The sequence below is a fragment of the Carassius auratus genome, chromosome 26 (assembly GCF_003368295.1).
Source record: "Carassius auratus strain Wakin chromosome 26, ASM336829v1, whole genome shotgun sequence".
Taxonomy (NCBI): Eukaryota; Metazoa; Chordata; class Actinopteri; order Cypriniformes; family Cyprinidae; genus Carassius; species Carassius auratus.
In genome coordinates, this window is record NC_039268.1 from 16,747,721 (window position 1) to 16,773,839 (window position 26,119).

General features: G+C 36.2%; 2 protein-coding genes across 3 annotated transcripts; both read right to left on the bottom strand.

Moving 5' to 3' along the window:
• Window positions 1–2,230: 2,230 nt before the first annotated feature.
• LOC113044477 (high affinity choline transporter 1-like) lies at window positions 2,231–11,543 on the bottom strand. Its single transcript, XM_026204509.1, has 9 exons — window positions 10,057–11,543; window positions 9,548–9,798; window positions 8,942–9,055; window positions 8,671–8,826; window positions 8,386–8,534; window positions 7,539–7,688; window positions 7,093–7,246; window positions 5,429–5,646; window positions 2,231–4,275 (listed from the first exon to the last, which is right to left on the bottom strand). The coding sequence occupies exons 2-9, from the start codon at window positions 9,729–9,731 to the stop codon at window positions 3,622–3,624; spliced, it is 1,779 nt and encodes a 592-aa protein (XP_026060294.1). The 5' UTR covers window positions 9,732–9,798; window positions 10,057–11,543; the 3' UTR covers window positions 2,231–3,621.
• Window positions 11,544–16,150: 4,607 nt separating this feature from the next.
• On the bottom strand, window positions 16,151–24,775 carry LOC113044478 (ADP-ribosylation factor-like protein 6). 2 transcript variants are annotated; one of them, XM_026204510.1, is made up of 8 exons: window positions 24,696–24,775; window positions 23,302–23,447; window positions 23,110–23,171; window positions 22,928–22,996; window positions 22,712–22,806; window positions 22,139–22,268; window positions 17,728–17,783; window positions 16,151–17,132 (listed from the first exon to the last, which is right to left on the bottom strand). In XM_026204510.1, exons 2-8 carry the CDS (start codon window positions 23,422–23,424, stop codon window positions 17,107–17,109), a joined length of 561 nt encoding a protein of 186 aa, XP_026060295.1. In that variant the 5' UTR covers window positions 23,425–23,447; window positions 24,696–24,775; the 3' UTR covers window positions 16,151–17,106. The 2 variants fall into 2 exon arrangements, with proteins under 2 accessions (XP_026060295.1, XP_026060296.1); XM_026204511.1 differs by lacking the exon at window positions 16,151–17,132 and adding an exon at window positions 17,202–17,554.
• Window positions 24,776–26,119: the final 1,344 nt, after the last annotated feature.

Here is a 26,119-nt window from a genome sequence, read left to right on the forward strand (position 1 = left end):
ATGCACCAGCTTAGTGACCAAGACTATTGGAAAGCTAATGATAGAAATCGACTTTCCAAGAGTAAACCCACTTGCAAAATCTAGCTCCCTTTTTTAAATGATGCAGTATACTGCCAGCAGAACACAGAGCAGATGCTTCTGTTGTTGACAGCCATTTCTGATACTGATGTGTCCTCAGGGTCGCTTGTTCTAGCCGCCCCATGTCAAAAAAAGGGTTCCTTGTCACCGCAGATGACTTTGCTGTCTGAAACGAACAGGAGCCAGTGGAAAAAACAAGGATGTTTGGTCTGCGGGAATAGGACGCACCCGTGCAAAACATGTTATGATGACATTCTAGATCTTCAGGGATTACATTTTGTGAGGAGATGTTACTCTACAAACAGTCGCAGGGCTGCTTTTTGTCCAATTACAAATTACTTTCAAAGATTCTCAACAAGCTGCTCTCCAAAGTCAAACATTTTTCAGTGGTACATTTTTATAAAAACAATCATGTTTCACTGATGAAACATCACATTTCATCAGTGAAATGTGATTTTAACAGGTGTTCCTAACACGTTTCATTGATTTACGTCCTGACTTAAATTTTCTGATTTTTCAAAAGTTGGTACCAAGAAACATCAACACCTGCTTCCAACTGCACATAAATAGTGTGTAAAATATCCAAACGTTGTGTGTTCTTTTAGGCAAATGGTGTAATGTAATTCAGTGATGTAAATGGCCAAAAAGTATTATTTGCCTTTTATTGTCACTTGGACACAAATTATTTGTTTTACACAAATTAGTAATATTAATTAATAACATACGTGTATACCTACTATAGCATTTGGTTTAGGGTAAGTTGCTGGTAATAATGCATCATTTACTGTTATAACTAATGACACCTTTTAAAAGGGTCGCCAAATCTTTTATTTTTACTTAAATACAAAATATAGTACATTTTCTTTTAGTACAAAATAAAAAAAAAATCTAAAAGCATACTAGGGACCATCACTTAACGAATAATAGAAATAAAATGAAATTCTCACTGGTGCAGTTGGGGTTTTTGAAGCTTTGTATTTTTAGGGTTGTTTTCTCATTTATTTAAGTAATACTAATAAAAAACTACATTATCTGTATCTGTTACTGATTTACACTAAAGGAAATTGTTCAAATAAATAATGACGGTTGTGATGAACGCTGCCTGCTACCTTCCATCATATGCTGTGCTCCTAACCATTGTTGTGGGAGATTTGATTGATTGAACCATGAAAGAGGACAAATGTCCCTCACTTAGGCTGATTCAATTAGATGCACCATATTTCAGCTGAGATTCCTGAACCTCAAGCATTTCATTACTGATTTGTGAGCAGAGACGTGATCGCCAAGAAAACCAGAGACTGCCCACATTTGAAAAAAGCTAAAATGAATATCTCAAACGAGCATCGACGACTAAATTACCAACCATGAAAGGTGTTCAAATTGTACCCTTTGGCGAGTTAATTGTCGTTGAGGTTTTTCCAGACACCTTAGATGGCCGCAGACGACGCCTCAGTTGGAAGAATAAAAATAGCTTGACTTTTGGCAAAGCTGAGAGTACCGCCCAATTGCGGTGATTATTAATTACCACAAGTGCTCTTCACTGTACTTTTGTGAATGGGATCTCTGGCATATCCAGCCGCAAATGGGATTAAATTTTGGACGGCAAGGACAAAATGAAGGACAAGCTCGGGACATGGTTGGGTGGGGCAAGAACATCGTCATCGCCCACCCCCAAGACATTGACGCAGTCTATGAAAAGACGCATTAAAATGTCCAGCCCAACCCCCACCTTCACTTCCCTCCGCCTTTTTCACCCAACTACCCCTGCCCCGCCCCGCCCCACTGAGACCAGCAGAGCACTTAATGTAAATAAAGTACTGGCTATTTTTAGAGTGCATTTTTTTCAACTGCGACGCTGGAAGTTGAAGAGAGTTAATGTCATAAATTGTCACGTTTTCAGACACGCGCTTTTTCGTAACTGGCCCCACAGCAGTCCGCAGATCATTTCGGGGTGCGAAGTGGCGTAAGACTTAGAAAATGTGCTTGCTATCAGAAACGAGAACAAAAATTATCGACACACACACTTCGTCAAGTTGAATTGATGAATTTAAACAAAATGGAAAACGCTTCATTACTTGCAGTTTTTGTGGACTGTATTACTTTGGAAAAATACACAACTATGAAAGTCTTAACAATAAAATTTATTATCTTTGAATAATCCTATGTTTAATCTGTAGGCCACACTTAATAAATAAATATAGATTTGTGTAGCTGGCTCCAACTCATTTAAATATATATGCATATATTTATATATACAGAACTGTAAAGTGACACTTTACATTTTAGTGGAATACTGGACAATTATATTCATTGGAATATAAACACACACATCACACAAATGTCTTTATCGCTAAAGCCAACAAAATAACACAGCAGCTGGCTCATCCTGGAACCAGGTACAATGACTTCGTTTGACATACGTATGACTTAGCAAATCACAAAAAAATAACACAGCACAGACCCCGGAGATTGTTACATCTGGTAAATCAGTTGCAGCTACATTCATTTTCAAGTACAACAAAGTGACGAACCGGGTTTGCATAATGTCCAATCACCCCCATCTTAGCTAGTTATGGTGATTACAAGATTATATACTGTATATTTTCCATGTTCTTTGTTTTTTTTTCTTCTTAATATTGCACTATGAACATGAAAAAGACATTTGCCACATGTGCACTCATGTCACAGTTGTTAAAAGTAGTTTGTAGATGGGAAGCACATCACTTGTTATATGATTACACATTTATGAATACAGCTTATAACCGTTTAGCTACATTTTATTTTTATGATAGGACGATAGGATAATCTGCACTAATATCTATCATGGGACGTAAGTAATAACATGACACATGAACTTACATCTATTAATTATTAATATAGCTATAATGGGATATATTATAATCATTGTGTTTTTTTCTTTTTTCTTTTTTCAAATCTGGACTGATCTTTGTCCAGGTTTAGGAAATTAAACGGATAATTCACCAAGACATTGACATTCTGTCATCATTCGTAGCTTGAAGAATGTTTCAGCTGCTTTTTTCGTCCATGCAATGAAAGTCAATAAGAACACCGAAGTGTATTGACTTTGACTTCGCGGATGAAAAAAAGAGACGTTTTGTTCTATGTTCTACAGAAGAAATGAAGTCATCCAGGTTGAGCAAATGATGATAGACCATCTTTGAGTGAACTAACCTTTTAATATGATTATTTCCAAAGGATTATCACGGTATCTCAACATTTTCTTTAGAAGGGAAAGGAGAGTCACTCAGGGTTTGTACATACCGACAGGAGTCGAAGAGCTTCTCAGGGTTATTAACACCATCAAGTCCAAATTTTTCCAAATATTACTCAAACCACTGCTGCTTTCTTCTCTCTTTGCCATTTGCATTGAATTTCAGTTGCTTCCCCATTCCCATCTTGAAAGAATAGATGAAAATTCCAGAGAAGGTGTTTGGAGTGAATTAAGTATATTATTAAAATCTGATAGTTTTTTACTTATTGGGTGAAGCCTTGTACTTCACATCAAGATTGAACATAGGGTCTCTACTCATTCTCATGACTCGGTGACTCTGGGCTGGAGTCCTCCTCTTCTGTCAGGGTTTCCTTCCTGGTGAAGGTAGCAGCTAAAGTAACACTAAGTCTTGGCTTGACCGGGGTCATTTCATTCAGCCCAATGATGTTCTTGTTCACCAGAGTGGTCTTGTCCATTATTTCAGCACTGTGCTTGGCCACCACTGCATCCAAGAAATCATATTTAGCTGAAAAGGTGCCACTTTCAAACAGGTACTTAAACAGGTACGAGAAAGCCACATTGCTTAGGAAGGAGGCCAGCATGGAAGCTGTCTTAAAGGGAAATCTCTGCATCACCAGGTATTCCACCTCCTTGGTCACATGATGGACCTTCTCCTCAATGGTCCATCCGGGGTAGTAGATGAACGGAGGCAGTTTAAGATATGGTTCCCCTCCACCAATTCGCAAGATCATTCCAAAGATGTATCCCGCCACCGAGCCGTAAGTGTTCGTGCCACGGATGAAAAGAACGCACAGGAGTTGCGGGAAGATGATGACATAGACCAGGTCAGAGCTCAGGTACCATAAACCATAGACGGTCCCAGTCAGGAGAGCCATGCCTGTCGCTAGAGCCCCAAACACAAAAATAGTGATCCGCATGACCCACACGATCTCACGGTCAGAAGCCTTAAAATCAGTACAAAGATGAGATGAGAATTAGAGCGATATTAAAATGATACAAGGTACTGTATGATAAAACTAAGAATTTGTTGATCAATTCATTAAAAGTTGATTAATATGCAAGTTTTTAATAACTGACAAGCACTTTTTTCATTCAATAAAGATCAGAGATGCCATTGAGTTTCTTTACATGGAAAACGATAGCTGAGACATTCTGCAAAATATCTTCTTTTGTGTTTCCCCAAAAAATGAAAGTCATAAAGTTCTTGAATGGCATTTGTGTTATGTACATGATGATCACTGACATTGGTTGAACTATCCCTTGAATTACTTTATCCATAAATTAGTATGCATTTCTAAATATTATAGTTGTTTTACAAAAGAAAGAGAAAGGTTTTCTTGATACGAATTTCTTGGTATGAATTCCAATACAAACATTTAAACATTTTAAATCAATGCTACTTGGCAAAATTTTGTAATTGTAGTAATTTCGATAGGAATCCATGCCTTCAGGACTATCTCTTGAAGGTAAAAAAAAAAAAAGTTCCCAACTCAGATTTTCGTTAAAGTTAGCTATGGAAATCCTTTCAGCTGATCGACTGAAAAGTGGTTGATTTGAAAGTGACTGCTGTGTGAGCTGTTCTTCATATATCGGTATGTTATTACCAATGTTTTTTTGTTTTTGTTTTTTGCCCACAACATTTTTATGAAATATGACTACAAAAAACCCATTGAAAAATGGAAAATGTACCAGTAATTTGCAGCCAGAACACTGTCTGTTAAGTTTACAGACATTTATTTTAAGCCTTAAACCTAAAGCACAGCATAATGCAAATAAATAAATAAATAAATACAACACAGGTAAAACACCTGTAAAATCAATGCATAAAATCCCTTTACACCTTTTATTACAGTGAAGATACATTTTCTTGTAAAAAGAAAATTCAAATTTTCTAAAAACAATGAAAAGAAGTGACTTTATTAATACAAGAAAAATATCCACCAATGGGGTAAGAAAAATAAAGATTTAGTTTCTTCGTAAGTAAATGTATTTTTGATTCAAGAATGTTTGTACTGGGAAAACAAGACAAAATATATTGAGTCTTTTTTTTTTTTTTTTTTATGTTTTTGCAGTGAATTCAATTAGACAGGCTCTCACCGATTGCCGGAAAGCGAGCTGGTAGATGTTCCTAGCGAACATGGAGCTGGCCGACAAGATGGATGAGTCAGCGGATGACATCACTGCAGCAGAAACTGCCCCCAGACCAAAAAAGGAGATATAGGCCGGGCACAGATGCTGTAGCACGATCGGTAGGATCATGTCAGACTGGTCCCTCTGCATGGGAGGAATTGGCCCATAGGTTGTCTGGTTCCAATCTGTGCAGTAGAACACACTTACTATATAATATGTAATAACCAGCGTCATTTTTTTTTTGCATATACATGAGTCAAATACATGTTAAATGAAACATTCAATTTCAAATTCTTTTTACTCACAATCCAAAAGCAATAAGACTTGCTTGATTAGACTGTTATTCCCAATAAGTAAAGTAATAAGTGGTGTGTCTCTGATGCTGAAAGTCTGCTGATTAAATCTGGGTGCTGTGTGCCTCCCTCAGATGTAATATTTACAGGGTTCACATCGTTAAATGGATAATCTGTTAATAATGTATGAGGGAGACCAGCTGTTGTTATTTACTCGTTTCTTTAGGGATCTGAAGGGAACATGGTTTCCACCCGGGGCTGATACAGCCTGGAGAACACCTCCCACAACACACCAGAGATCAAATCAGACTATTCCCCAATAATCAGAAATAACTGATTACATAATTAGAATTACTGTCAGTATATACTAAATGCCGTACACTCTCAAAGGGAAAATGGTGTTAGGCTTTAGGACAAGGACATGTGGTACACAGGAAACAATATGAAAAATGCTTTGTTGCACATTTTTAATTTGGCTGAGCTGTGAATAATTATTCAGGGTGAGGGGAAAATACAACATAATTAGTGTATAATTAAGTTCACTTTTGTAAGTCATATTAACAATTTGTATTCCTAAAAATAGTGAGCCTTTCCTTTTTTTGCACTCAAACAGATCTAATGATCAGTAAGTTGATACAGCCTATAAATCAGATTTATTAGACTGCTTGGATGACTTTGTTAGCAACTTCTTTTTCTCTTCTGAAACACATATATGCTATAAATTAACTGTTCTTGTAAAGTCATCAAGAAATGAAGTTGCAATTACCTGTTGTTATCCTATTGAAACTTTTCTAATTATTATTTAGTTTACGCTGATGTGAAATAATTAAAACTGAAGTCAACATTTATAAAAACTATATAGATATTAAAAAAAAACTAGTAATAAAATTTACATGAAAGCAGAAAATCTAAACTAATTTAATGTATTAGAAAAAAAATATCTATAATAGTATGTCAGTGATACTAAAATAACATTGTATAAGAGCAGAGGAATGATTGTACTGCCTTCGTGCCAGTGCAGATGTCATCAGAAAACAGATTGTTGTGAGACGGAAGGGAAGTTAATGTTGATTGAAGATTACAAAGGTGTATTTAAAACAAAAAAAAACTTTATTTTTTATACTCTTTATTTTACGGTGTCATTGTTAGGCCTACCATGTTATTGTATATTTAAGTCCTTATTAATTTTAGTTAACAACATGTACTTAATATATGGTAATTGTTTCAACAAGGGTTAGTTTCATGTAATTAGGCATTATTAACTGCTATTATTATAACATGTAACATGTAAGTGTTATTCAGAAAAAAAAGAGTCAGATGTACAGAGGTTTGTCTTACCTGTGGAAGCCCCTATGGCTCCGATCAGGACGGAGGGAATAGCCATGATGATACAACCAAAGGCAGCCAGGAAGGAGAGGACTTGAGCATAGGTTGCTGAAGAGGCAGAAAGAACCCTTTGAAAATACACCTGCCAGGGAATCCCCCCCAACATCTAGAAACAGAAACGTCACTGTAAATACAGACACCAGACAGCATGATACAGACATGTAACCCTTAAACATTAAAGCTAATCTAAAAATGGCAACCTAGAGGAGCACAGTGACCTGATTAGACCAGTATTACACTTTATTCACCCTCAGGTCTTATTTAGCTTTCCTCCCTACGAATGATTGCATCGTTCACTAAAGTGAGAAATTAGGTTTGGCCCTTCAGAATCAAGAATTCTCCATTGGCAAAATCATTTTGTCTCCATCCCATCATGCTACATTGGGATGCCCACTCACCAGAAGGCAGAAGTTGTCAGCCCACATCCATTTGTCAGCGCTTTCTATCTTCCCAAGCCATGCGGTCTGATTAGCATTGAACGGCTTCACTGCTGTCACTCCGATGTCAGAAACAGCTGGGTTTGAGAGCGCAAAAGGGACGCTCACCCACTGTAAAGAGAACAGTTTATTACTATGTAACAGACCATATATAACATTGTATTAACATTGTAATGCTCAATTTGTAGCTGGTACTAGTGAAAACTAGCCAAATATATTTTGAGCATTAAACATTTTTCAATATTGTGAAATTAAATATCTATTTTTTTTTACATTCACATATGATTTCTGTTCAATTAATTATGTTATTTTAGTAATTGTATTAGTTTATTATATTGAACAATTTAATAATAAATAAAAACGGTAATACTTTGTTTTAAAGTGGAATTTGAAATTACACATTTAAGTACTGAGTAATATTAATTAAATACAAGTACATACTATATGGTCAGGGTTAGGATTAGGGTTCGGCTTAGGGTTGCTTGCATGTAATTTATTTGAATTATAATATTATGACACCTTAAAAGTATTACCATAATAATAATAATAATAATAATAATAATAATAAAGACCATTAAAACATAACTAAAAAAAAAGGAAAAATATTTGATTTCTTCTTTCACTTCTTTATTCCTATCGCTTGTATCTTTAAAGGGTGGTTGATGAGCCATTACTGTCAAAACTGCACAGCAAACAGCCACTTTGATAAATCACAGAGTGTTCTGTGCTGCTGAAGACATGCAGACATGAATCAAGGGGAAAATGACACCTATCGGTGACTTCATCATGTGCTTCTGTGAAGACTTACCAGTCCTAAAAAAATGAAGAAGAGCTGGACAACATCAGTGTATGCCACTGAATACAGTCCTCCCACCAGCGTGTAGAAAATAGCAATAAGAGCCGAAATAATCACAGACATATTGATGTTGATGTCAATGATCACACTCAGTGTGGCCCCTGTGATGCAAACAAAACATTTTTTTAATTAAAGCTTTACTGCAGTATTATAGAATATGTCCTAATACAATAATGAAAGTGCTTGCAAATTGACATTGTGTCTTTTTTAGGATATCGGTTGCCTCTCTTTTCTTACCAAGGGCAGATAAGATGGCGGCTGACCAGAACATTTCCCCCATTAGTGCAGGGATGAATAGCAGACCACCCATCCTTTTTCCATACATTTGCTGGAAGGGGTCAAGCATGGTGACGTAACCCCGGGAGCGCATGGGTTTTGCAAAGAAAAGGCCACCTTGACACGAATCAATTCATGGAAATTATATGTTTGACAGATACTTGCTTCTAGTTCTGCTAACTTTAACACTGAAAATATGTTTCTATCAAAACTGCTTACACATGCAACATACCCAAAACAAGGCTGAGCGCATATCCAAAGGGAGCCTGTGCCCATGCCAGGCCGTACCCAGGAAGATAAACATTCTCTGCCGTGCCGTTGATATAACCTCCTCCGACCCAAGTTGCTATTAAATTATGATTAGAAACATAAATGATTACATAATTAGTAACAGTACCAGAATGAATAATACATGCATGGGTTAAAAAGAAAGAAAGAAAGAAAGAAAGAAAGAAAGAAAGAAAGAAAGAAAGAAAGAAAGAAAGAAAGAAAGAAAGAAGGAAAAATACACACACACACACAAACACATATAAAACAACAACGATTGAAGGTTTATTTGTCCAATTAATATTTATTTTGCTTCTCTAATATAGAAAGACATGAAGATACATCTCATCGTTATTTTACTTTTTTTTCAATATATATAGCCTAGATACAGGTAGTATCAGGCAGTAATATAGCCTATGTGTGTGTGTGTATTTTTAGATTAGTAAAGTCGTAAAAAAAGAAAAAAAGAAAAACCAACAACAACAACAAAAAACAACTTCATTTATGTTATATGCCATATCGTGTATGCATACATTGAAGCGCTTTTTTATTAGGTCTCTCTGAAACTCACCAGTCATAGTAAACGCGCCGACAAATAAGCCAATATCCCTTCCGCCGACCATGATGGTCTCACTGCGATCAACTCCCTCCATCACGCCGGAATTCTTGTTTTTCCATGCTGCCCAGATTCCCACTATCAGGATCAGCACGTAGAAGATGACAATCGCCACCAAGCCCTCCACATGGATGTTCATCTTCTCCCTGCTAAACTCTTTGTATCTCTAAAGAACCGAAATTCATTGAGACCTAACGAAAAGAGACCTAAACAGGCGTGCAAGAAAAGAAGGTAGAATTAGAAAAATCAATCAATCAGTCTATTGTGCTTCTAAACACACACACAAAAAAGACGCAGAATTAAAAATTCAACTAATTTCAAATTATTATAAATGTCTATTTATTATAAAGTAGCTTCATACTTTTCAACATTTCGTGGTCAATTCCGATCATTTCATGTTTCTGGTTTAAGTGGGGGCACAAATACCAACTATTTCACAATTCAACATCATTAAAGTGCCTCACCTTTGTGAATTAGCCGCCAGCCACTCAACTGCCACCAACAGTGCAAAACAAAAGAGCCAAACTATTACCTCAGGAGAAGAGCAGTCCAGCACATTTCCGAGTCAGCCAAACTTACTGTGAATCTTATAGGAGCAGGTTTCGTCAGAGGGTAGATGAACGTCAGAGAGATCTGAATGGGGGCTATTTATGAATAAAGATGTTAGATCGTGCAAATGAGCTGCGCGTCACTGAAGGTTATCAAGTCAACTGAAAATCGCTGGACGGGGGAAACAGCTGTAAATCAAGAGATGTGAACTATATCGCGTCCATTCATGTTTTCTTTGCTGAGATTTTATGGCAGCCTGTATGAGTCTCCGAAGCAGCGGTGGAGAGCAAGAGCAGGCGCTGTCCAGAGTGCTGAGGACACAACCAGATCCCGCGCCAGCCTCACAAAAGCGCTTCAGACGCCACCCAAACACTCCAAACTCAAGTATTGTGAAAATACACATTTAAAGAGTGAGGTACAGCCGGATTCAAACTAATGTTTAAAGAAGACGACAGTAATCCGCAGCAGTGCGTTTTTCTCGTACCCCCCCCCCTTTTTCCTTCTTTGATTTGCTGTTTTTACACGTTTAAAGCATGTTATTTCTTTGTTTTAAACGTTTCTATAGGCATGTATATGCTATAAGCAAAGCAGTAAATGTTCATTTTGTTTCTAAGATAGTTTAGGCACTCAAATGTATATCACTGAAGAATTAAAATAATTGTAAAAGACTACATTTTTAAAATAAAAAAAGTGCTGTTGAAGTGCTGGTTTCTAAATTCGCACAGAATTGAATAATTCTTGACATTCTGCCACCCAGTGGTTAAACATAGCCACTTGGACACTTTTTCAGTTATATATGCTTATGTTAGCTAGCTACATGTTAATTATCGTTTATTCAATGAGAATATCGTTTATTTAAAATCGGAAAAAAGGATACACAACTATAAACAGAATATAGACTCAGAGTATTATGGTACTTTCAAATAACCAATGGACATCATTGATTTTAACACGGATGAAAACGAGGCCGTGATTGATAAACTTACAGACTTTGGAATGTAAATACTCTAGATAACATTATTTAACATCTTTCAAAGCTGGACTTTTATGTCTACTCAGATTTTTTAAGAGATGTAGTCAAACCTACACAACTGTAGGGTTACGATCTAGAACGCACTGCACTAAGCCCATCACAGGCTCGTTTTCATTCATGTTAAATATGTCGCAAATATGACTAGATTTTTAATAACATTCACGGCTATGGAATCCAGTTTCGTCATGAAAGCTTATACAGACACTGGACATTACAGCCTTCTTGCCGAGACAGGCTTCCCGCCTGAATCTGTACAATCTGAAACTTTTTGGCCGCTAATTGCTTCTCTAAGTTTGACATTTATGCATTTAATTATGCGAGGAGGTGTACTATAAACAGGCTATTTTATATCTTCCATAAAAAATAAAATAAAATAAAAAAAATAAAAATAAAAACTGAATGCAACTCTCCAAACGAACCAATTTAATGGAAGCCAGATCTCTTCTATACTAATTTAACTGGTAAGATTCTGACAGCCTTCATGCCGAGTGAGTCCCAATTATAAGCAGACGGCTTCGAGCATGTTCCTGTACAGATGTTGCAGTTCTTTGTAGTCAAAAAAAAGGCTTGGTCGAGATCCCTCAACGGTTTTTAACAGCAAATGTGTCTTTTTCTGGCACAGGGTCTAAAAGTAGACCTGGCATTTTGAGAAAAGTTATGTGTCCGTTTAAAACAGAAGGAGAATATCCGATATCCAAAAAAAAAAAAAAAAAAAAAATCCGATAGGAGAATGACAAGGTATTTTACTTTTATCCCCCATGTTTATCTGGAATCACTTAAAGTGTCGAATCCTGTTTTCTTCTCGATCCCTCGGTGCATGGGAACAGTCACGGTGCGCAGATTCTGCTCCGCTAATGAGCACTTCACATCTGTTTCGAGTTCTTTGAAGTGTGTCACTGAGAGATGAACATGCATTTTTTTCATGGACAAATCAACAGCAGATTTGACAAAACTGTAAAGAATTACAAACAGCAAAACAAAATATAGGCTATTCGATTTAAAAACGTGTAGCCTATTCACAACAACCCGTGCTCGGGTGACACATTTGTAAAGAAAACAAAATAAACGTGACCATTTCATCGAAAAATTATTTATGGAAGATAAAGAAATCCATATTGTGTACATTTAATCTGTTTAATTGTTGTCTGTCTTTCATTAGTCAATTGCAGAATAGTGCTACTGCCATCTAGCGGCAGAAGGGGGAACTGGCGGCCCTTCTGCACGGTAACGGCAGGTGAACGTTTGTTACATTTCAGTTGTCTTGTATAAGACGGCTACCGCACATTAAAAAGTTCGACGTAAAATAAACTATACTTATGTTCAGGGAAGCAGTGGGGGGAGAGAGAGAGAGAGAGAGAGAGAGAGAGAACTTTCTTTGCCATTACCAAAAGGAGATGGAAGTGGCAAGCAGTGGGCACTTAGAAGCCACAGGGCCCCACATCTGCGTCACGTCTGTTACGCGTGACTAAACGAGAAGGTCTGATACTGCGCACTGAGCTCAGAGTCTCCTCTGTGTTTTATATCTGCTGTCACTTCTTCTCGGGGGATCTGCACAGTCTGTCTCTAGTTGTGTTTGAGTCTCCGAAGCAGCGGTGGAGAGCAAGAGCAGGCGCTGTCCAGAGTGCTGAGGACACAACCAGATCCCGCGCCAGCCTCACAAAAGCGCTTCAGACGCCACCCAAACACTCCAAACTCAAGTATTGTGAAAATACACATTTAAAGAGTGAGGTACAGCCGGATTCAAACTAATGTTTAAAGAAGACGACAGTAATCCGCAGCAGTGCGTTTTTCTCGTACCCCCCCCCCTTTTTCCTTCTTTGATTTGCTGTTTTTACACGTTTAAAGCATGTTATTTCTTTGTTTTAAACGTTTCTATAGGCATGTATATGCTATAAGCAAAGCAGTAAATGTTCATTTTGTTTCTAAGATAGTTTAGGCACTCAAATGTATATCACTGAAGAATTAAAATAATTGTAAAAGACTACATTTTTAAAATAAAAAAAGTGCTGTTGAAGTGCTGGTTTCTAAATTCGCACAGAATTGAATAATTCTTGACATTCTGCCACCCAGTGGTTAAACATAGCCACTTGGACACTTTTTCAGTTATATATGCTTATGTTAGCTAGCTACATGTTAATTATCGTTTATTCAATGAGAATATCGTTTATTTAAAATCGGAAAAAAGGATACACAACTATAAACAGAATATAGACTCAGAGTATTATGGTACTTTCAAATAACCAATGGACATCATTGATTTTAACACGGATGAAAACGAGGCCGTGATTGATAAACTTACAGACTTTGGAATGTAAATACTCTAGATAACATTATTTAACATCTTTCAAAGCTGGACTTTTATGTCTACTCAGATTTTTTAAGAGATGTAGTCAAACCTACACAACTGTAGGGTTACGATCTAGAACGCACTGCACTAAGCCCATCACAGGCTCGTTTTCATTCATGTTAAATATGTCGCAAATATGACTAGATTTTTAATAACATTCACGGCTATGGAATCCAGTTTCGTCATGAAAGCTTATACAGACACTGGACATTACAGCCTTCTTGCCGAGACAGGCTTCCCGCCTGAATCTGTACAATCTGAAACTTTTTGGCCGCTAATTGCTTCTCTAAGTTTGACATTTATGCATTTAATTATGCGAGGAGGTGTACTATAAACAGGCTATTTTATATCTTCCATAAAAAATAAAATAAAATAAAAAAAATAAAAATAAAAACTGAATGCAACTCTCCAAACGAACCAATTTAATGGAAGCCAGATCTCTTCTATACTAATTTAACTGGTAAGATTCTGACAGCCTTCATGCCGAGTGAGTCCCAATTATAAGCAGACGGCTTCGAGCATGTTCCTGTACAGATGTTGCAGTTCTTTGTAGTCAAAAAAAAGGCTTGGTCGAGATCCCTCAACGGTTTTTAACAGCAAATGTGTCTTTTTCTGGCACAGGGTCTAAAAGTAGACCTGGCATTTTGAGAAAAGTTATGTGTCCGTTTAAAACAGAAGGAGAATATCCGATATCCAAAAAAAAAAAAAAAAAAAAAATCCGATAGGAGAATGACAAGGTATTTTACTTTTATCCCCCATGTTTATCTGGAATCACTTAAAGTGTCGAATCCTGTTTTCTTCTCGATCCCTCGGTGCATGGGAACAGTCACGGTGCGCAGATTCTGCTCCGCTAATGAGCACTTCACATCTGTTTCGAGTTCTTTGAAGTGTGTCACTGAGAGATGAACATGCATTTTTTTCATGGACAAATCAACAGCAGATTTGACAAAACTGTAAAGAATTACAAACAGCAAAACAAAATATAGGCTATTCGATTTAAAAACGTGTAGCCTATTCACAACAACCCGTGCTCGGGTGACACATTTGTAAAGAAAACAAAATAAACGTGACCATTTCATCGAAAAATTATTTATGGAAGATAAAGAAATCCATATTGTGTACATTTAATCTGTTTAATTGTTGTCTGTCTTTCATTAGTCAATTGCAGAATAGTGCTACTGCCATCTAGCGGCAGAAGGGGGAACTGGCGGCCCTTCTGCACGGTAACGGCAGGTGAACGTTTGTTACATTTCAGTTGTCTTGTATAAGACGGCTACCGCACATTAAAAAGTTCGACGTAAAATAAACTATACTTATGTTCAGGGAAGCAGTGGGGGGAGAGAGAGAGAGAGAGAGAGAGAGAGAGAACTTTCTTTGCCATTACCAAAAGGAGATGGAAGTGGCAAGCAGTGGGCACTTAGAAGCCACAGGGCCCCACATCTGCGTCACGTCTGTTACGCGTGACTAAACGAGAAGGTCTGATACTGCGCACTGAGCTCAGAGTCTCCTCTGTGTTTTATATCTGCTGTCACTTCTTCTCGGGGGATCTGCACAGTCTGTCTCTAGTAATGCCGCTTCACCTGCACCAGAAGGGAGATGGAAATACAGCATATTTTCCATTTGCTGTTAGATTAAAGGGACAGCCCATAAATTTAATACTTTAGCCTTAAGTCGGTCCAAACCTGCTTGATTTCTGTGAAACACAAAACGGGATCATTTGAAGAAGGTAAAGTCTGGGTGAATGAAATTACTTTGTTAGCTCGGAATATTCTCTCCTCCACAGAAATTTAACCTGCATGCAACAAACTTATTAAACAAAAAAACGACAGTGCTGCATTCCTTTCAGAGGCATTTTACAAATATAATAGGATCAGATACCAGATATATTTTGCCACAAAAGTTTCTTACACTACAACATATAGAGTTATATACACATAATTTTGATTATATGCTATATATCAGTAGGTGGTGACAGGTATTAGTACTAGAAGCACATTATTGTATAATTCCTTTAAATGTTTCTTTCAGAAATAAAACACTTCACTAGTGTCAGCTTAGATCCTGCTTTGGTGTTGTTTGGCGCTTAATTCTTTGACGAAGAAAAATAAGCGAAGTGACTGCCAATACTTGGGTCTAAAATGCAAAGTACTCTTTCAATATACCGAAATACAGCAATGTCACACTTGTATTTGTGCAGTTGTTCTGTTGATAATGGTTAAATCATCACACATAATTAAATGAGATGAAGCTCCAGCTGACGTCTCCAATGACAGCACACTGCAGTCTTGGCACCACTAAGTATTTCAGTGGACGGATAAGACATAAAATGAGTGCGATTCCATAAAAATGGCAGATGGCACTGTGATTAGATGAGATTCTGCCATTTTCAGTAGCCTATATGACCGTGCTGATGTTGTGGTCTTAATGAGCAAGTGCATTGGATTTTCCACAACGATAATCACTGCCATGGTTCAGCCACCCCATAACAGCTGTCCTTCACACAGTTCAGACTCCAAGAGCTCTGGCCACACTGATTATTTAAAGAGAAAGAAGGATGAAGCTGTGTGCCATACTCTGGCATTGACCGGTAAGCTGATTATTGACAAAATAAAACACAGAAAAATACATGTACTGTATAGAGATAGCCTTCATACACAGACTAAGCCCGAGATATTGTTTATTCGTTAAACATTCTATTACAACATCACATATTTATGAATAAAACAGCAAGAAAGAAAAAAAAAATGCTAAAAATCAGTGAAATGCTTTGTTTAGAAAATAAGTTAATGTGAAAATGTACTTTGTATAGACAAAACACAAGATAAAAATGAAGCAACAATTCCTTTACATATGTTTTTAAAACCTAAACAAATAAACATTTCCTTTCTGACAACATGCATAGAATGCATGGAAAAAATATATCATAGTATAATTCTGAATAAACAGCACTACGGTACATTACTATAGTAACAAGCTTTGACCAATTTTACATTTCGAAGCAATGGAATAAACACTGCTTGGGAAGGTTTTCTATCTATTCAAAAACATAGATATATTTTATAAGATATAAAATATTAGCCACTGGGCTCTGCTGTCTGAGAAACCTGTTACAGTGAGTTTCTCAACAGAATAACTTTACAGCATTGGCAGCCAAGAAGTGTAGTGTAATTCATCTAGAGAGAAGTGTAGTGTATGTATTCATCAAGACAGAAGATGGAATGATCAAATACTAGATGCATCGTCACAGACAAATTTACACCTGATATAAGCAAAATAGCTAAGGTGAACAGAATGGGTGAAATGTTTCTGATCTTACTTATCTGAAGGTAGTCAGAAATGTATATAGACAATTTTTTTATACGTCGGAATAATGTTTAAAAATCAAAGTTCTGCCTGACCACTTGTGATCAGATCAAATGAGATGTTTATATACCTAGTGAGACAGGGCTATAATCAAAGCCAAATCAGTTTTAACACTACCAACCTAATTGATTTTAACATCAGCACAAAAGGTGAAGATCTTTTTTTGTCTGGCTCCGCCATTGCAGCTGGTGACCTTGACTGTTTTTATATCTCAGGAGGGTTTTATGTTTTCATCCCTCTGATTTGATCTGTTAATGAGAGGGGAAACAACAGATTTAAATCATTATACATTTTGATGCATTGTCAGATAAAGGTGAGATCTTTAATGGTTGCATTAACTGGACCAAACTAAAACTCTGGGTAAAGGAGAACAGATGTCTGTGGACTTCATTTAATTGTTATTGACTTACTCAAATGCACCTCAGACAACAAGGAGAAGGGGGTCTGAAATAGTTTTGGGCTGTATCTAATCTTTGAGATATCATAAAAAGATAATTTGCCTTTGAAATGTCTTCTATAAGGCCGAAATGAAGTGTAAATTGGTGCAAGGATAAATAAATACAGCCCAAAAGTGAGCTCTAACAGTTAAAGTTAAATTTAACTGTACAATTAACCAACAATCTCAACACATCTGGGAACTTAAACTACAATACTTACTGTGCAATTTGTTCTATGGGTGAAATAAAACAAGAATATAAAAGGCATTGAACATTTTAAACAGTTTATGTAGTATATATATATATTTTTGGCAAAATCATTTCAGCTCATCTCTGAAGAAAGAAACTAATAATTCAAAGACAAACAGGAAATTAAATGCACAGAACATGGATTAGGTGTATTTACCTTGCAGCCAGTCTACACCCTCCTGAAGACCTTCGCCTTTCACTGCATCACTTGCACTGTAATTTATTTAATATATGAATTTAATATACTGTACAAGTATAACATATATACACAATACTGTTCAAACATCTAAGCTCAAGTATGATTTCTTTTCTAATAATAATAAAGTTTTATTCAGCAAGGACACATTAAATATATCAAAAGGGGCAGTGAAGCCTTTTACATTGTTAAAACATTTGATTTCAAATACATTTTAAACTTTCTATTCATCAAAGAATCCACAAAAAAAGTATCACCATTTTCACAAACAAATAAAAAAATAACAAGAGCATTACATATGTTTTCAATAATAAATGTTTCTCGAGCATCAAATAAGCATATAATAAGTATTTCTGAAAGATCATGTGACACTGAAGACTGGAGTAATACTGACCGCTGAAAATGCAGCTTTGCTTCACAGGAATGCATTACATTTTAAAATATATTAAGGCGGAAAATAGTTTATTTTAAATTGTAAAAATATTTTACAATACTTCTGTTTTTACTGTATTTTTGATCAAAGATGAAAATACTGCTTTGGTGAGCATAATAAACTTCTAAATATTTTTACAGAATCCAAATCAATCAATCAATCAATCAATCAATCAATCAATCTATCTATCTATCTATCTATCTATCTATCTATCTATCTATCTATCTATCTATCTATCTATCTATCTATCTATCTATCTATCTATCTATCTATCTATCTATCTATCTATCTATCTATCTATCTATCTATCTATCTATCTATCTATCTATCTATCTATCTATCTATCTATCTATCTATCATGTTTGTATACAGGTGCTTATGGAACCAAAAGAGTCTCAATAAAGATAAATGCACACACTACATTCACATATGCACACACAGGATTCATACATGCACACACATGATTCATAAATACACACACAGGATACAAAAAAGTGCACAAAATTTACAAATGCACACACAAAATTTAAAAAGCACAGAAGATTCACAAATGCATACAAAATTCAGAAATGCACACAAAATTCAGAAATACACACATAATTCAGAAATGCAAACAACATTTACAAATGCACTCAAGATTCACAAATGCACAGGACAAGATTCAGAAATATATTTCTGATGCACACACACATATATCTTGATTTACAAACTGCTTGCGGTCTGTGAACTTCACTGCATTTGTGTGTGAATTTTGAGACTCCTCTGACTTGGCTTGACACACAAATGCATGGAATGATCAGCAACCAATCAGATGTCTCCCTTCTTTTAGCCAATCACAAGAATGCACTCCACGTGGTTGTTTACTTATAAGCCAATCACATGAACGCGTTCACACAGCCTATTTATGAAATTGTATGGAAATACAGATGTGTGAGGAAAGTGAATCGTTCGCTGAGGAAAGTGAGTCGTTCGCTGATTGAGGAAAGTGAGTTGTTCGCTGAGGAAAGTGAGTCGTTCGCTGATTGGCTTATAAGTAAACAATCCCCCACGTGGGGTGCATTCTTGTGATTGGCTCAAACAAGGGATATATCTGATTGGTTGCAGATCATTCCCTGTTTAAAAAAAGGCATTTGTGTGTGGAGCCAAGTCAGAGGAGTCTCAAAATTCACACACAAATGCAGTGAAGTTCACAGACCGCAAGCAGTTTGTAAATCAAGATATATGTGTGTGTGCATCAGAAATACATTTCTGAATCTTGTCCTGTGCATTTGTGAATCTTGAGTGCATTTGTAAATGTTGTTTGCATTTCTGAATTGTGTGTGCATTTCTGAATTTTGTAAGCATTTGTGAATCTTCTGTGCTTTTTACATTTTGTGTTTGCATTTGTGAATTGTGTGCGCATTTGTGTATCCTGTGTGTGTATTTATGAATTATGTGTGTGCATGTATGAATCCTATGTGTGCATATGTGAATGTAGTGTGTGCATTTATCTTTATTGATACTCTTTTGGCTCCATAGGTGCTGGTCATATAATTAGAATATCATCAAAAAGTTGATTTATTTCACTAATTCTATTCAAAAAGTGAAACTTGTATATTATATTAATTCATTAAACACGGACTGATATATTTTAAATGTTTATTTCTTTTAATTTTGATGATTATAACTGACAACTAAGGAAAATACCAAATTTAGTATCTCAGAAAATTAGAATATAACTTAAGACCAATACAAAGAAAGGATTTTTAGAAATCTTGGCCAACTGAAAATTATGAACATGAAAAGTATGAGCATGTACAGCACTCAATACTCCTTTGGGGCTCCTTTTGCCTGAATTACTGCATCAATCGTACATTGGCGTGGAGTCGATCAGTCTGTGGCACTGCTCAGGTGTTATGAGAGCCCAGGTTGCTCTGATAGTGACCTTCAGCTCTTTTGCATTCTAGAGTCTGGTATATCGCATCTTCCTCTTCACGATGCCCCATAGATTTTCTATGGGGTTAAGGTCAGGCGAGTTTTCTGGCCAATTAAAAACAGGGATACCATGGTCCTTAAACCAGGTACTGGTAGCTTTGGCACTGTGTGCAGGCGCCATGTCCTGTTGGAAAATGAAACCTGCATCTCCATAAAGTTGGTCAGCAGTAGGAAGTATGAAGTGCTCTAAAACTTCCTGGTATACGGCTGCATTGACCTTGGAGCACAGAAAACACAGTGGACCAACACCAGCAGATGACATGGCACCCCAAACCATCACTGACTGTGGAAACTTTAAACTGGACCTCAAGCAACGTAGATTGTGTGCCTCTCCTCTCTTCCTCCAAAATCTGGGACCCTGATTTACCAAGGAAATGCTAAATTTACTTTCATCAGAGAACATAACTTTGGACCACTCAGCAGCAGTCCAGTCCTTTTGTCTTTAGACACTTCTGATGCCGTCTGTTGTTCAAGAGTGGCTTGACACAAGGAATGTGACAGCTGAAACCCATGTCTTGCATATGTCTGTGCGTAGTGGTTCTTGAAGCACCGACTCCAGCTGCAGTCCACTGTTTGTGAATCTCCCCCACATTTTTTAATGGGTTTTTGTTTCCCAATCCACTCCAGGGTGTGGTTATACCTATTGCTTGTACACTTTTTTCCTTGCACATCTTTTCCTTCCCTTTGCCTCTCTATTAATGTGCTAGGACACAACATTCTGTGAACAGCCAGCCTCTTTGCAATGACCTTTTGTGTCTTGCCCTCCTTGTGCAAGGTGTCAATGGTCATCTTTTGGACAACTGTCAAGTCAGCAGTCTTCCCCATGATTGTGTAGCCTACAGAACTAGACTGATAGACTATTTAAAAGCCTTTGCAGGTGTTTTGAGTTAATTAGCTGATTACAGTGTGGCACCAGGTGTCATCAGTATTGAACCTTTTCACAATATTCTAATTTTCTGTTATACTGAATTTGGGATTTTCTTTAGTTGTCAGTTACAATCATCACAATTAAAGAAATAAGCATTTGAAATATATGAATCTGTGTGTAATGAATAAATATAATATAACATTTTCACTTTATGAATGGAATTAGTGAAATAAATCAACTTTTTGATGATATTCTAATCATATGAGCAGCACCTGTACACACACACACACGTTGTTAAAAACAAAAACAAAAAAAAAACCATCATCATTCAGACAGGCCAGGTTTACCCTGAGGAGATTAAGCAAATTTGTCACATACATACTTTGTGATTGTGTTATTAACATCTGAATTGAAAATGTCACACACAACCTTTGTAAAAAAACTAAAAGCAAATGACCTACCCTGGCTAGCTCAGGGTTCCTCTGAAAAATCTAATTCCGTCTAAATAGGAATGCTTGTCACTGCGGTATGTAACAGTTTTCCTCATTTATTATGACATTTGTTGAATGCTGTAACTAAAGCTAAACCTCTTAACGTGCTGCCTGCTGCATTAGCTTGATTACTCTGACATTCCACCCGATGTACAAAGAAAATCAAACCCTTCATTGTGTAATATAATTAAAGAGTTCCCTTTAATCAATTATACACATACTTCATAATTATTTCACTTATATAAACCTTCCCACATCTTGACAAACGGACTTTAGGAAAAAAAAAAAAAAAAAGTTGTGAATTGTGAAAATTATGTGATTTAGGATCTTTAGTGAATGTTATTGTAAAGACTGCAAGTCTATCCCTAAAATATAAAAGTTTAATTCCTGTTAAATTCAGTATGGTGTCTAACCAAAACCTAAACTATAGAGTCTCCAACTTTCCATCATTAAGAATTTCTGAGATCACAATCTCAACCAAATCAGATTATGAAACACAATGCAAATGTTCAGTTATTAACTGTAACTTAAACAGTGCTTTGATTTTTTTTTTATTATTATTATGAAAATTATTTCAATGTCAGTAGACCACAATCTATTTCTTACCAGATGTGCCATGGTTTGTCCTTAATGTTTTCCAGACACAAGAGCTGGGAGACCTTTACTGCCGACAGTGCATCCCTGAGGTCCATCTTGTTTGCGAAAAAGAGTATAGGTATCCTCCTGTGCTTAATATCTGACCATGCCCAGAAAAAACAAACAAACAAACAAACAAACAAAAAAACAACATGCATGAGCTTTAGGGTGCTTTTAAATGAATTCACCCAAAAATTAAGATTTGCTGAAAATGTACTCTTCCTCAGGCCATCCAAGATGTAGATGAGTTTGTTTCTTGCTAACATACAGCTTTCTGCTTCACAACATGTTAACTGATGAACTGGAGTCATGTGGATTATTGTGATGCGTTTACCAGCTGATTTGACTCTCATTCTGAAGGCACTCATTCACAGCTAATGATTTGGTGGAGAGAGAGAGATGTAATGCTAAATTACTTCAAATCTGCTCCCATGAAAGGAAGGCCTGTGGGTTAGTACATTTTCAGCAAATTTTCATTTTTGGGTGAACTATTCCTTTAATCTAATTGAAAATGACTACAATAGAGATCACTGAAAAACGTACCTGGGTGATTCAAAAGGGTATCCAATTCTTCTTTTGCCACCACCATTCTAAGTTTATCACCACTGTCAATCACAAATATGATGGCCTGACCCTCCCTGAAAACAACATAAAAAAGGATAAACACACAAAAAAACCACAGATCGATTCTAGAGTAGGCTATGAGACTCCATTAGCTCAGTAAAGATAATCAGATAAGCCTTTAACAGAGAAACTCACTTGTAATAGTGCTCCCACAGATTTCTGTATCTGCCCTGCCCTGACATGTCAAACACTGTGAAAGAAAGACTATGGCGAAAAAGGGGATATCGTGTTAGTACGATTTTGAGAAAGGACAAATGGTTCTCAGACACCTATGAACTAAATAACATTATCTATAGTTAACGCTTTCAAATATTCACCTTGAGGTCTTAAACTTTTCTATGCTGAAACCTATAGTTGGGACAATGTCTTGAGCCTGAGCCTGCAAGGAATAAAGGCAATATGACAATTGTGTGCTCACATACAAACAGAAATCAAGTGAATATACAAACACAAACAGGTGAAAACCAAACTATTTTATATCGGGGTCCACAGAAAGGAGTGAGACGTACATTGGATGGCTTTAGCTGGTTGATGATGGTAGTTTTTCCACTGTTGTCCAGACCTAAACATAGCAAGTTCACTTCCTTCTTCTTCAGGCCCAGCCACCCTGCAAGCTTGTCAAAAAGCCCCATTTGCCTATTTAGATGGGACGCTTCTGGAAAGAGATTGCATCAAAGACAAGCTCCATTAGATTATTCATTAGATGCATCCAGAGGCTGACAAACAATTTGGGCCAACAAAAACGTATTTTTTTTTTTTTTTTGGATATCAGCACTGGTTTGAAATATAATTGTTCACATTATAAACAGTGTTTATAATAAAATGTCTTTACTGTCACTTTTTAATCTATTTAATGCATCCTGAATAAACATAAACAGATGCAGAGGACTGCTTAAACCCATGTTATTATTGTAATATATTATTATTTGATGTATTATTTATTGCATTTTAATTGATTATTTGTGTTTGTGTATTATTATTTTAATTTTGCATTAGCATATCTGATATTCATAAATACATATAGAATTGTTTTCCTATATAATATAGGCTTACAATTATAAACTGCTCAAAAACAACACTAATGCACTGTTTTAATAATAAAAGAAGTTATCATTTGAAACCTTTCAGTATTTGGAGACGGGTCATCGTTGGCTATCAGCGGCTAGTCTGATAAGAAAATGAGCTTGTTCTCTTCTTTTTTTGATAATCCGTTGTAAGTGAATTAACTTGAGCTGCGAGCAGACACACAGCTTGCGACATGCACTGACAGTTGTAACATTAGTACATGAACCTAATTAATCACGTGCATATATTAACGTTAACGTACTTGAATATGTAAACTCGTAGCAGTATTTATTTGCATGCCCTCTTGGGTCTAAACAAAACACCCACCTGTTGTGTAGCCTATATGAAAGCATATTTCAGTCGCATAACATAGCTTTACACATTAACCTACAGTAACTATCAATGAATCCAATGACAACAGAGATAGGTCAGAAACACATGAACGGACCCGTAAAAGCGTAATCTACGAGAAGAGCCTGTAATCCTCTGAGCTCATTAGCACGCGGGCTAACGCTTCACAAAACGTTACACGAGACTGCTTAAATAACCCAAACACTTCCGTTTATGCCTTTTGTTCTCTTAAACGATCAAATATATCCATATTCACACGACATTTTCTGCTAAACTAAGGTTACGGCTTTCATGTTCGTTGCAGATGACGGCTAACTGGTTGGCTGACCTGCTCTTTCAGTCTGCTGCAACGTAAACGTTAAATTACATGAAGAAATCCTTCTTACTTTTCTGCCCCGGCTCTGCTCAAGTTGTATGTTGTCTATGTTTTGGTTAAATGTGATTTTACAAGCATAAGTCCCATACATATACATCCAAACACACTTACCTGACGTCCTGGTAACCCTGTAAAACTCGCTGCTAGGAGACGATGACGCCTTTTCTCTCGACTCACATGTTTACTTCAGAGCGCCATCAAATGGACAATGTCAGAAGTGTAGCTTTGCGTAAAATAAAATAAAAAAATAAAAAATAAAATAAATAAATAAATATTTTATGTGACGTTCAAATCCGTGTATCAAATTAAATATAAAAAAATTATTACAAATGACCACAGTTACAGACGACCAATAGTTTGGCTTAACCCTTTAACTGCCTGCTCAACCAAATGGTTGATTTGTCACTTTATGGTAAACGTAGAAAAGCTAAGCTAATGTTTTCAGATAATCCTTTCTGCTGTCAGAATGTACTATTTGCTGAGAAATATAACTTTCTGATCATTAATTATAGTTCATATTTTCTGATTTCCATAGTATGTGTATGAATTCCGGTGCTTTTGCCATAAAGTGACATATCAACCATTTGGCCGATATTTTAAAAATTATGGGACGTGTTGAAAAAAAAAATACATTGAGTGTGGTAACTAATGACATAAGGAGATAAGAAATGCAAACAAAAAAAATTTCAAATGCTTTTTTCTTGGTGGGGCAGTTAATGGGTTAAGAAACCCTTATTGTTAAATTGTCAAGCTCTTTAAAAAAGTATTTAAATTACATTAATCAATAAATGCGACCAGAAAGAATTGTAGCACAGGTTAACTGAAGCAAAGCTTGTTGTTTTCATTGATGTATACCCAGCTTTGTTCTCTGTGTCACAACCCATTACCGCATTCTTTATACAATACTTTTTAAGCTGCTATATTATTATTATTATGATTATTATGATTATGATTATGATTATTATTATTATCATCATCATCATCATAGTAATGGTTTAAAAATAGCATTTCAAGATAACCATTTTATTTATGATAATTTCTATTTTGTAAAAGCCCACAATATAGTTCCTGGCACGAGTGGAGAGAAAATAACCTATTTCTAAAAAAAATAAATAAATACTGACCTCACTATTTGCGGTCCATTTTTCATTATGCCTAGACATTAGGGAAAATAGATGTCTGGGTTCATTAGACATTTGACTGTTGAAGTTAGTAAGGTCTGTAATTACAGCAATATAGCTAACTTTTTTTTGTACCAGATTGATTACATTTTATGATGATTAATCAAATCTCAATTTACGGTATATACACATCAAAATCCACTTTTTGGACTGTTTTTGCTTGTAATCAGTGCTTGATCTGTGCATAACTCTCCCCTGATTCAGACAAAATAACTTCTTCACTGGAGAATGCAGTAAAATGGTAAATTACTTAAATAAATGGTAAATAATAACATTGTGATAGATTTGTTGATTACAAACTTGTGAGTTGTTGTGATGACGGCACCCATTCACTGCAGAGGATCCAGTGGTGAG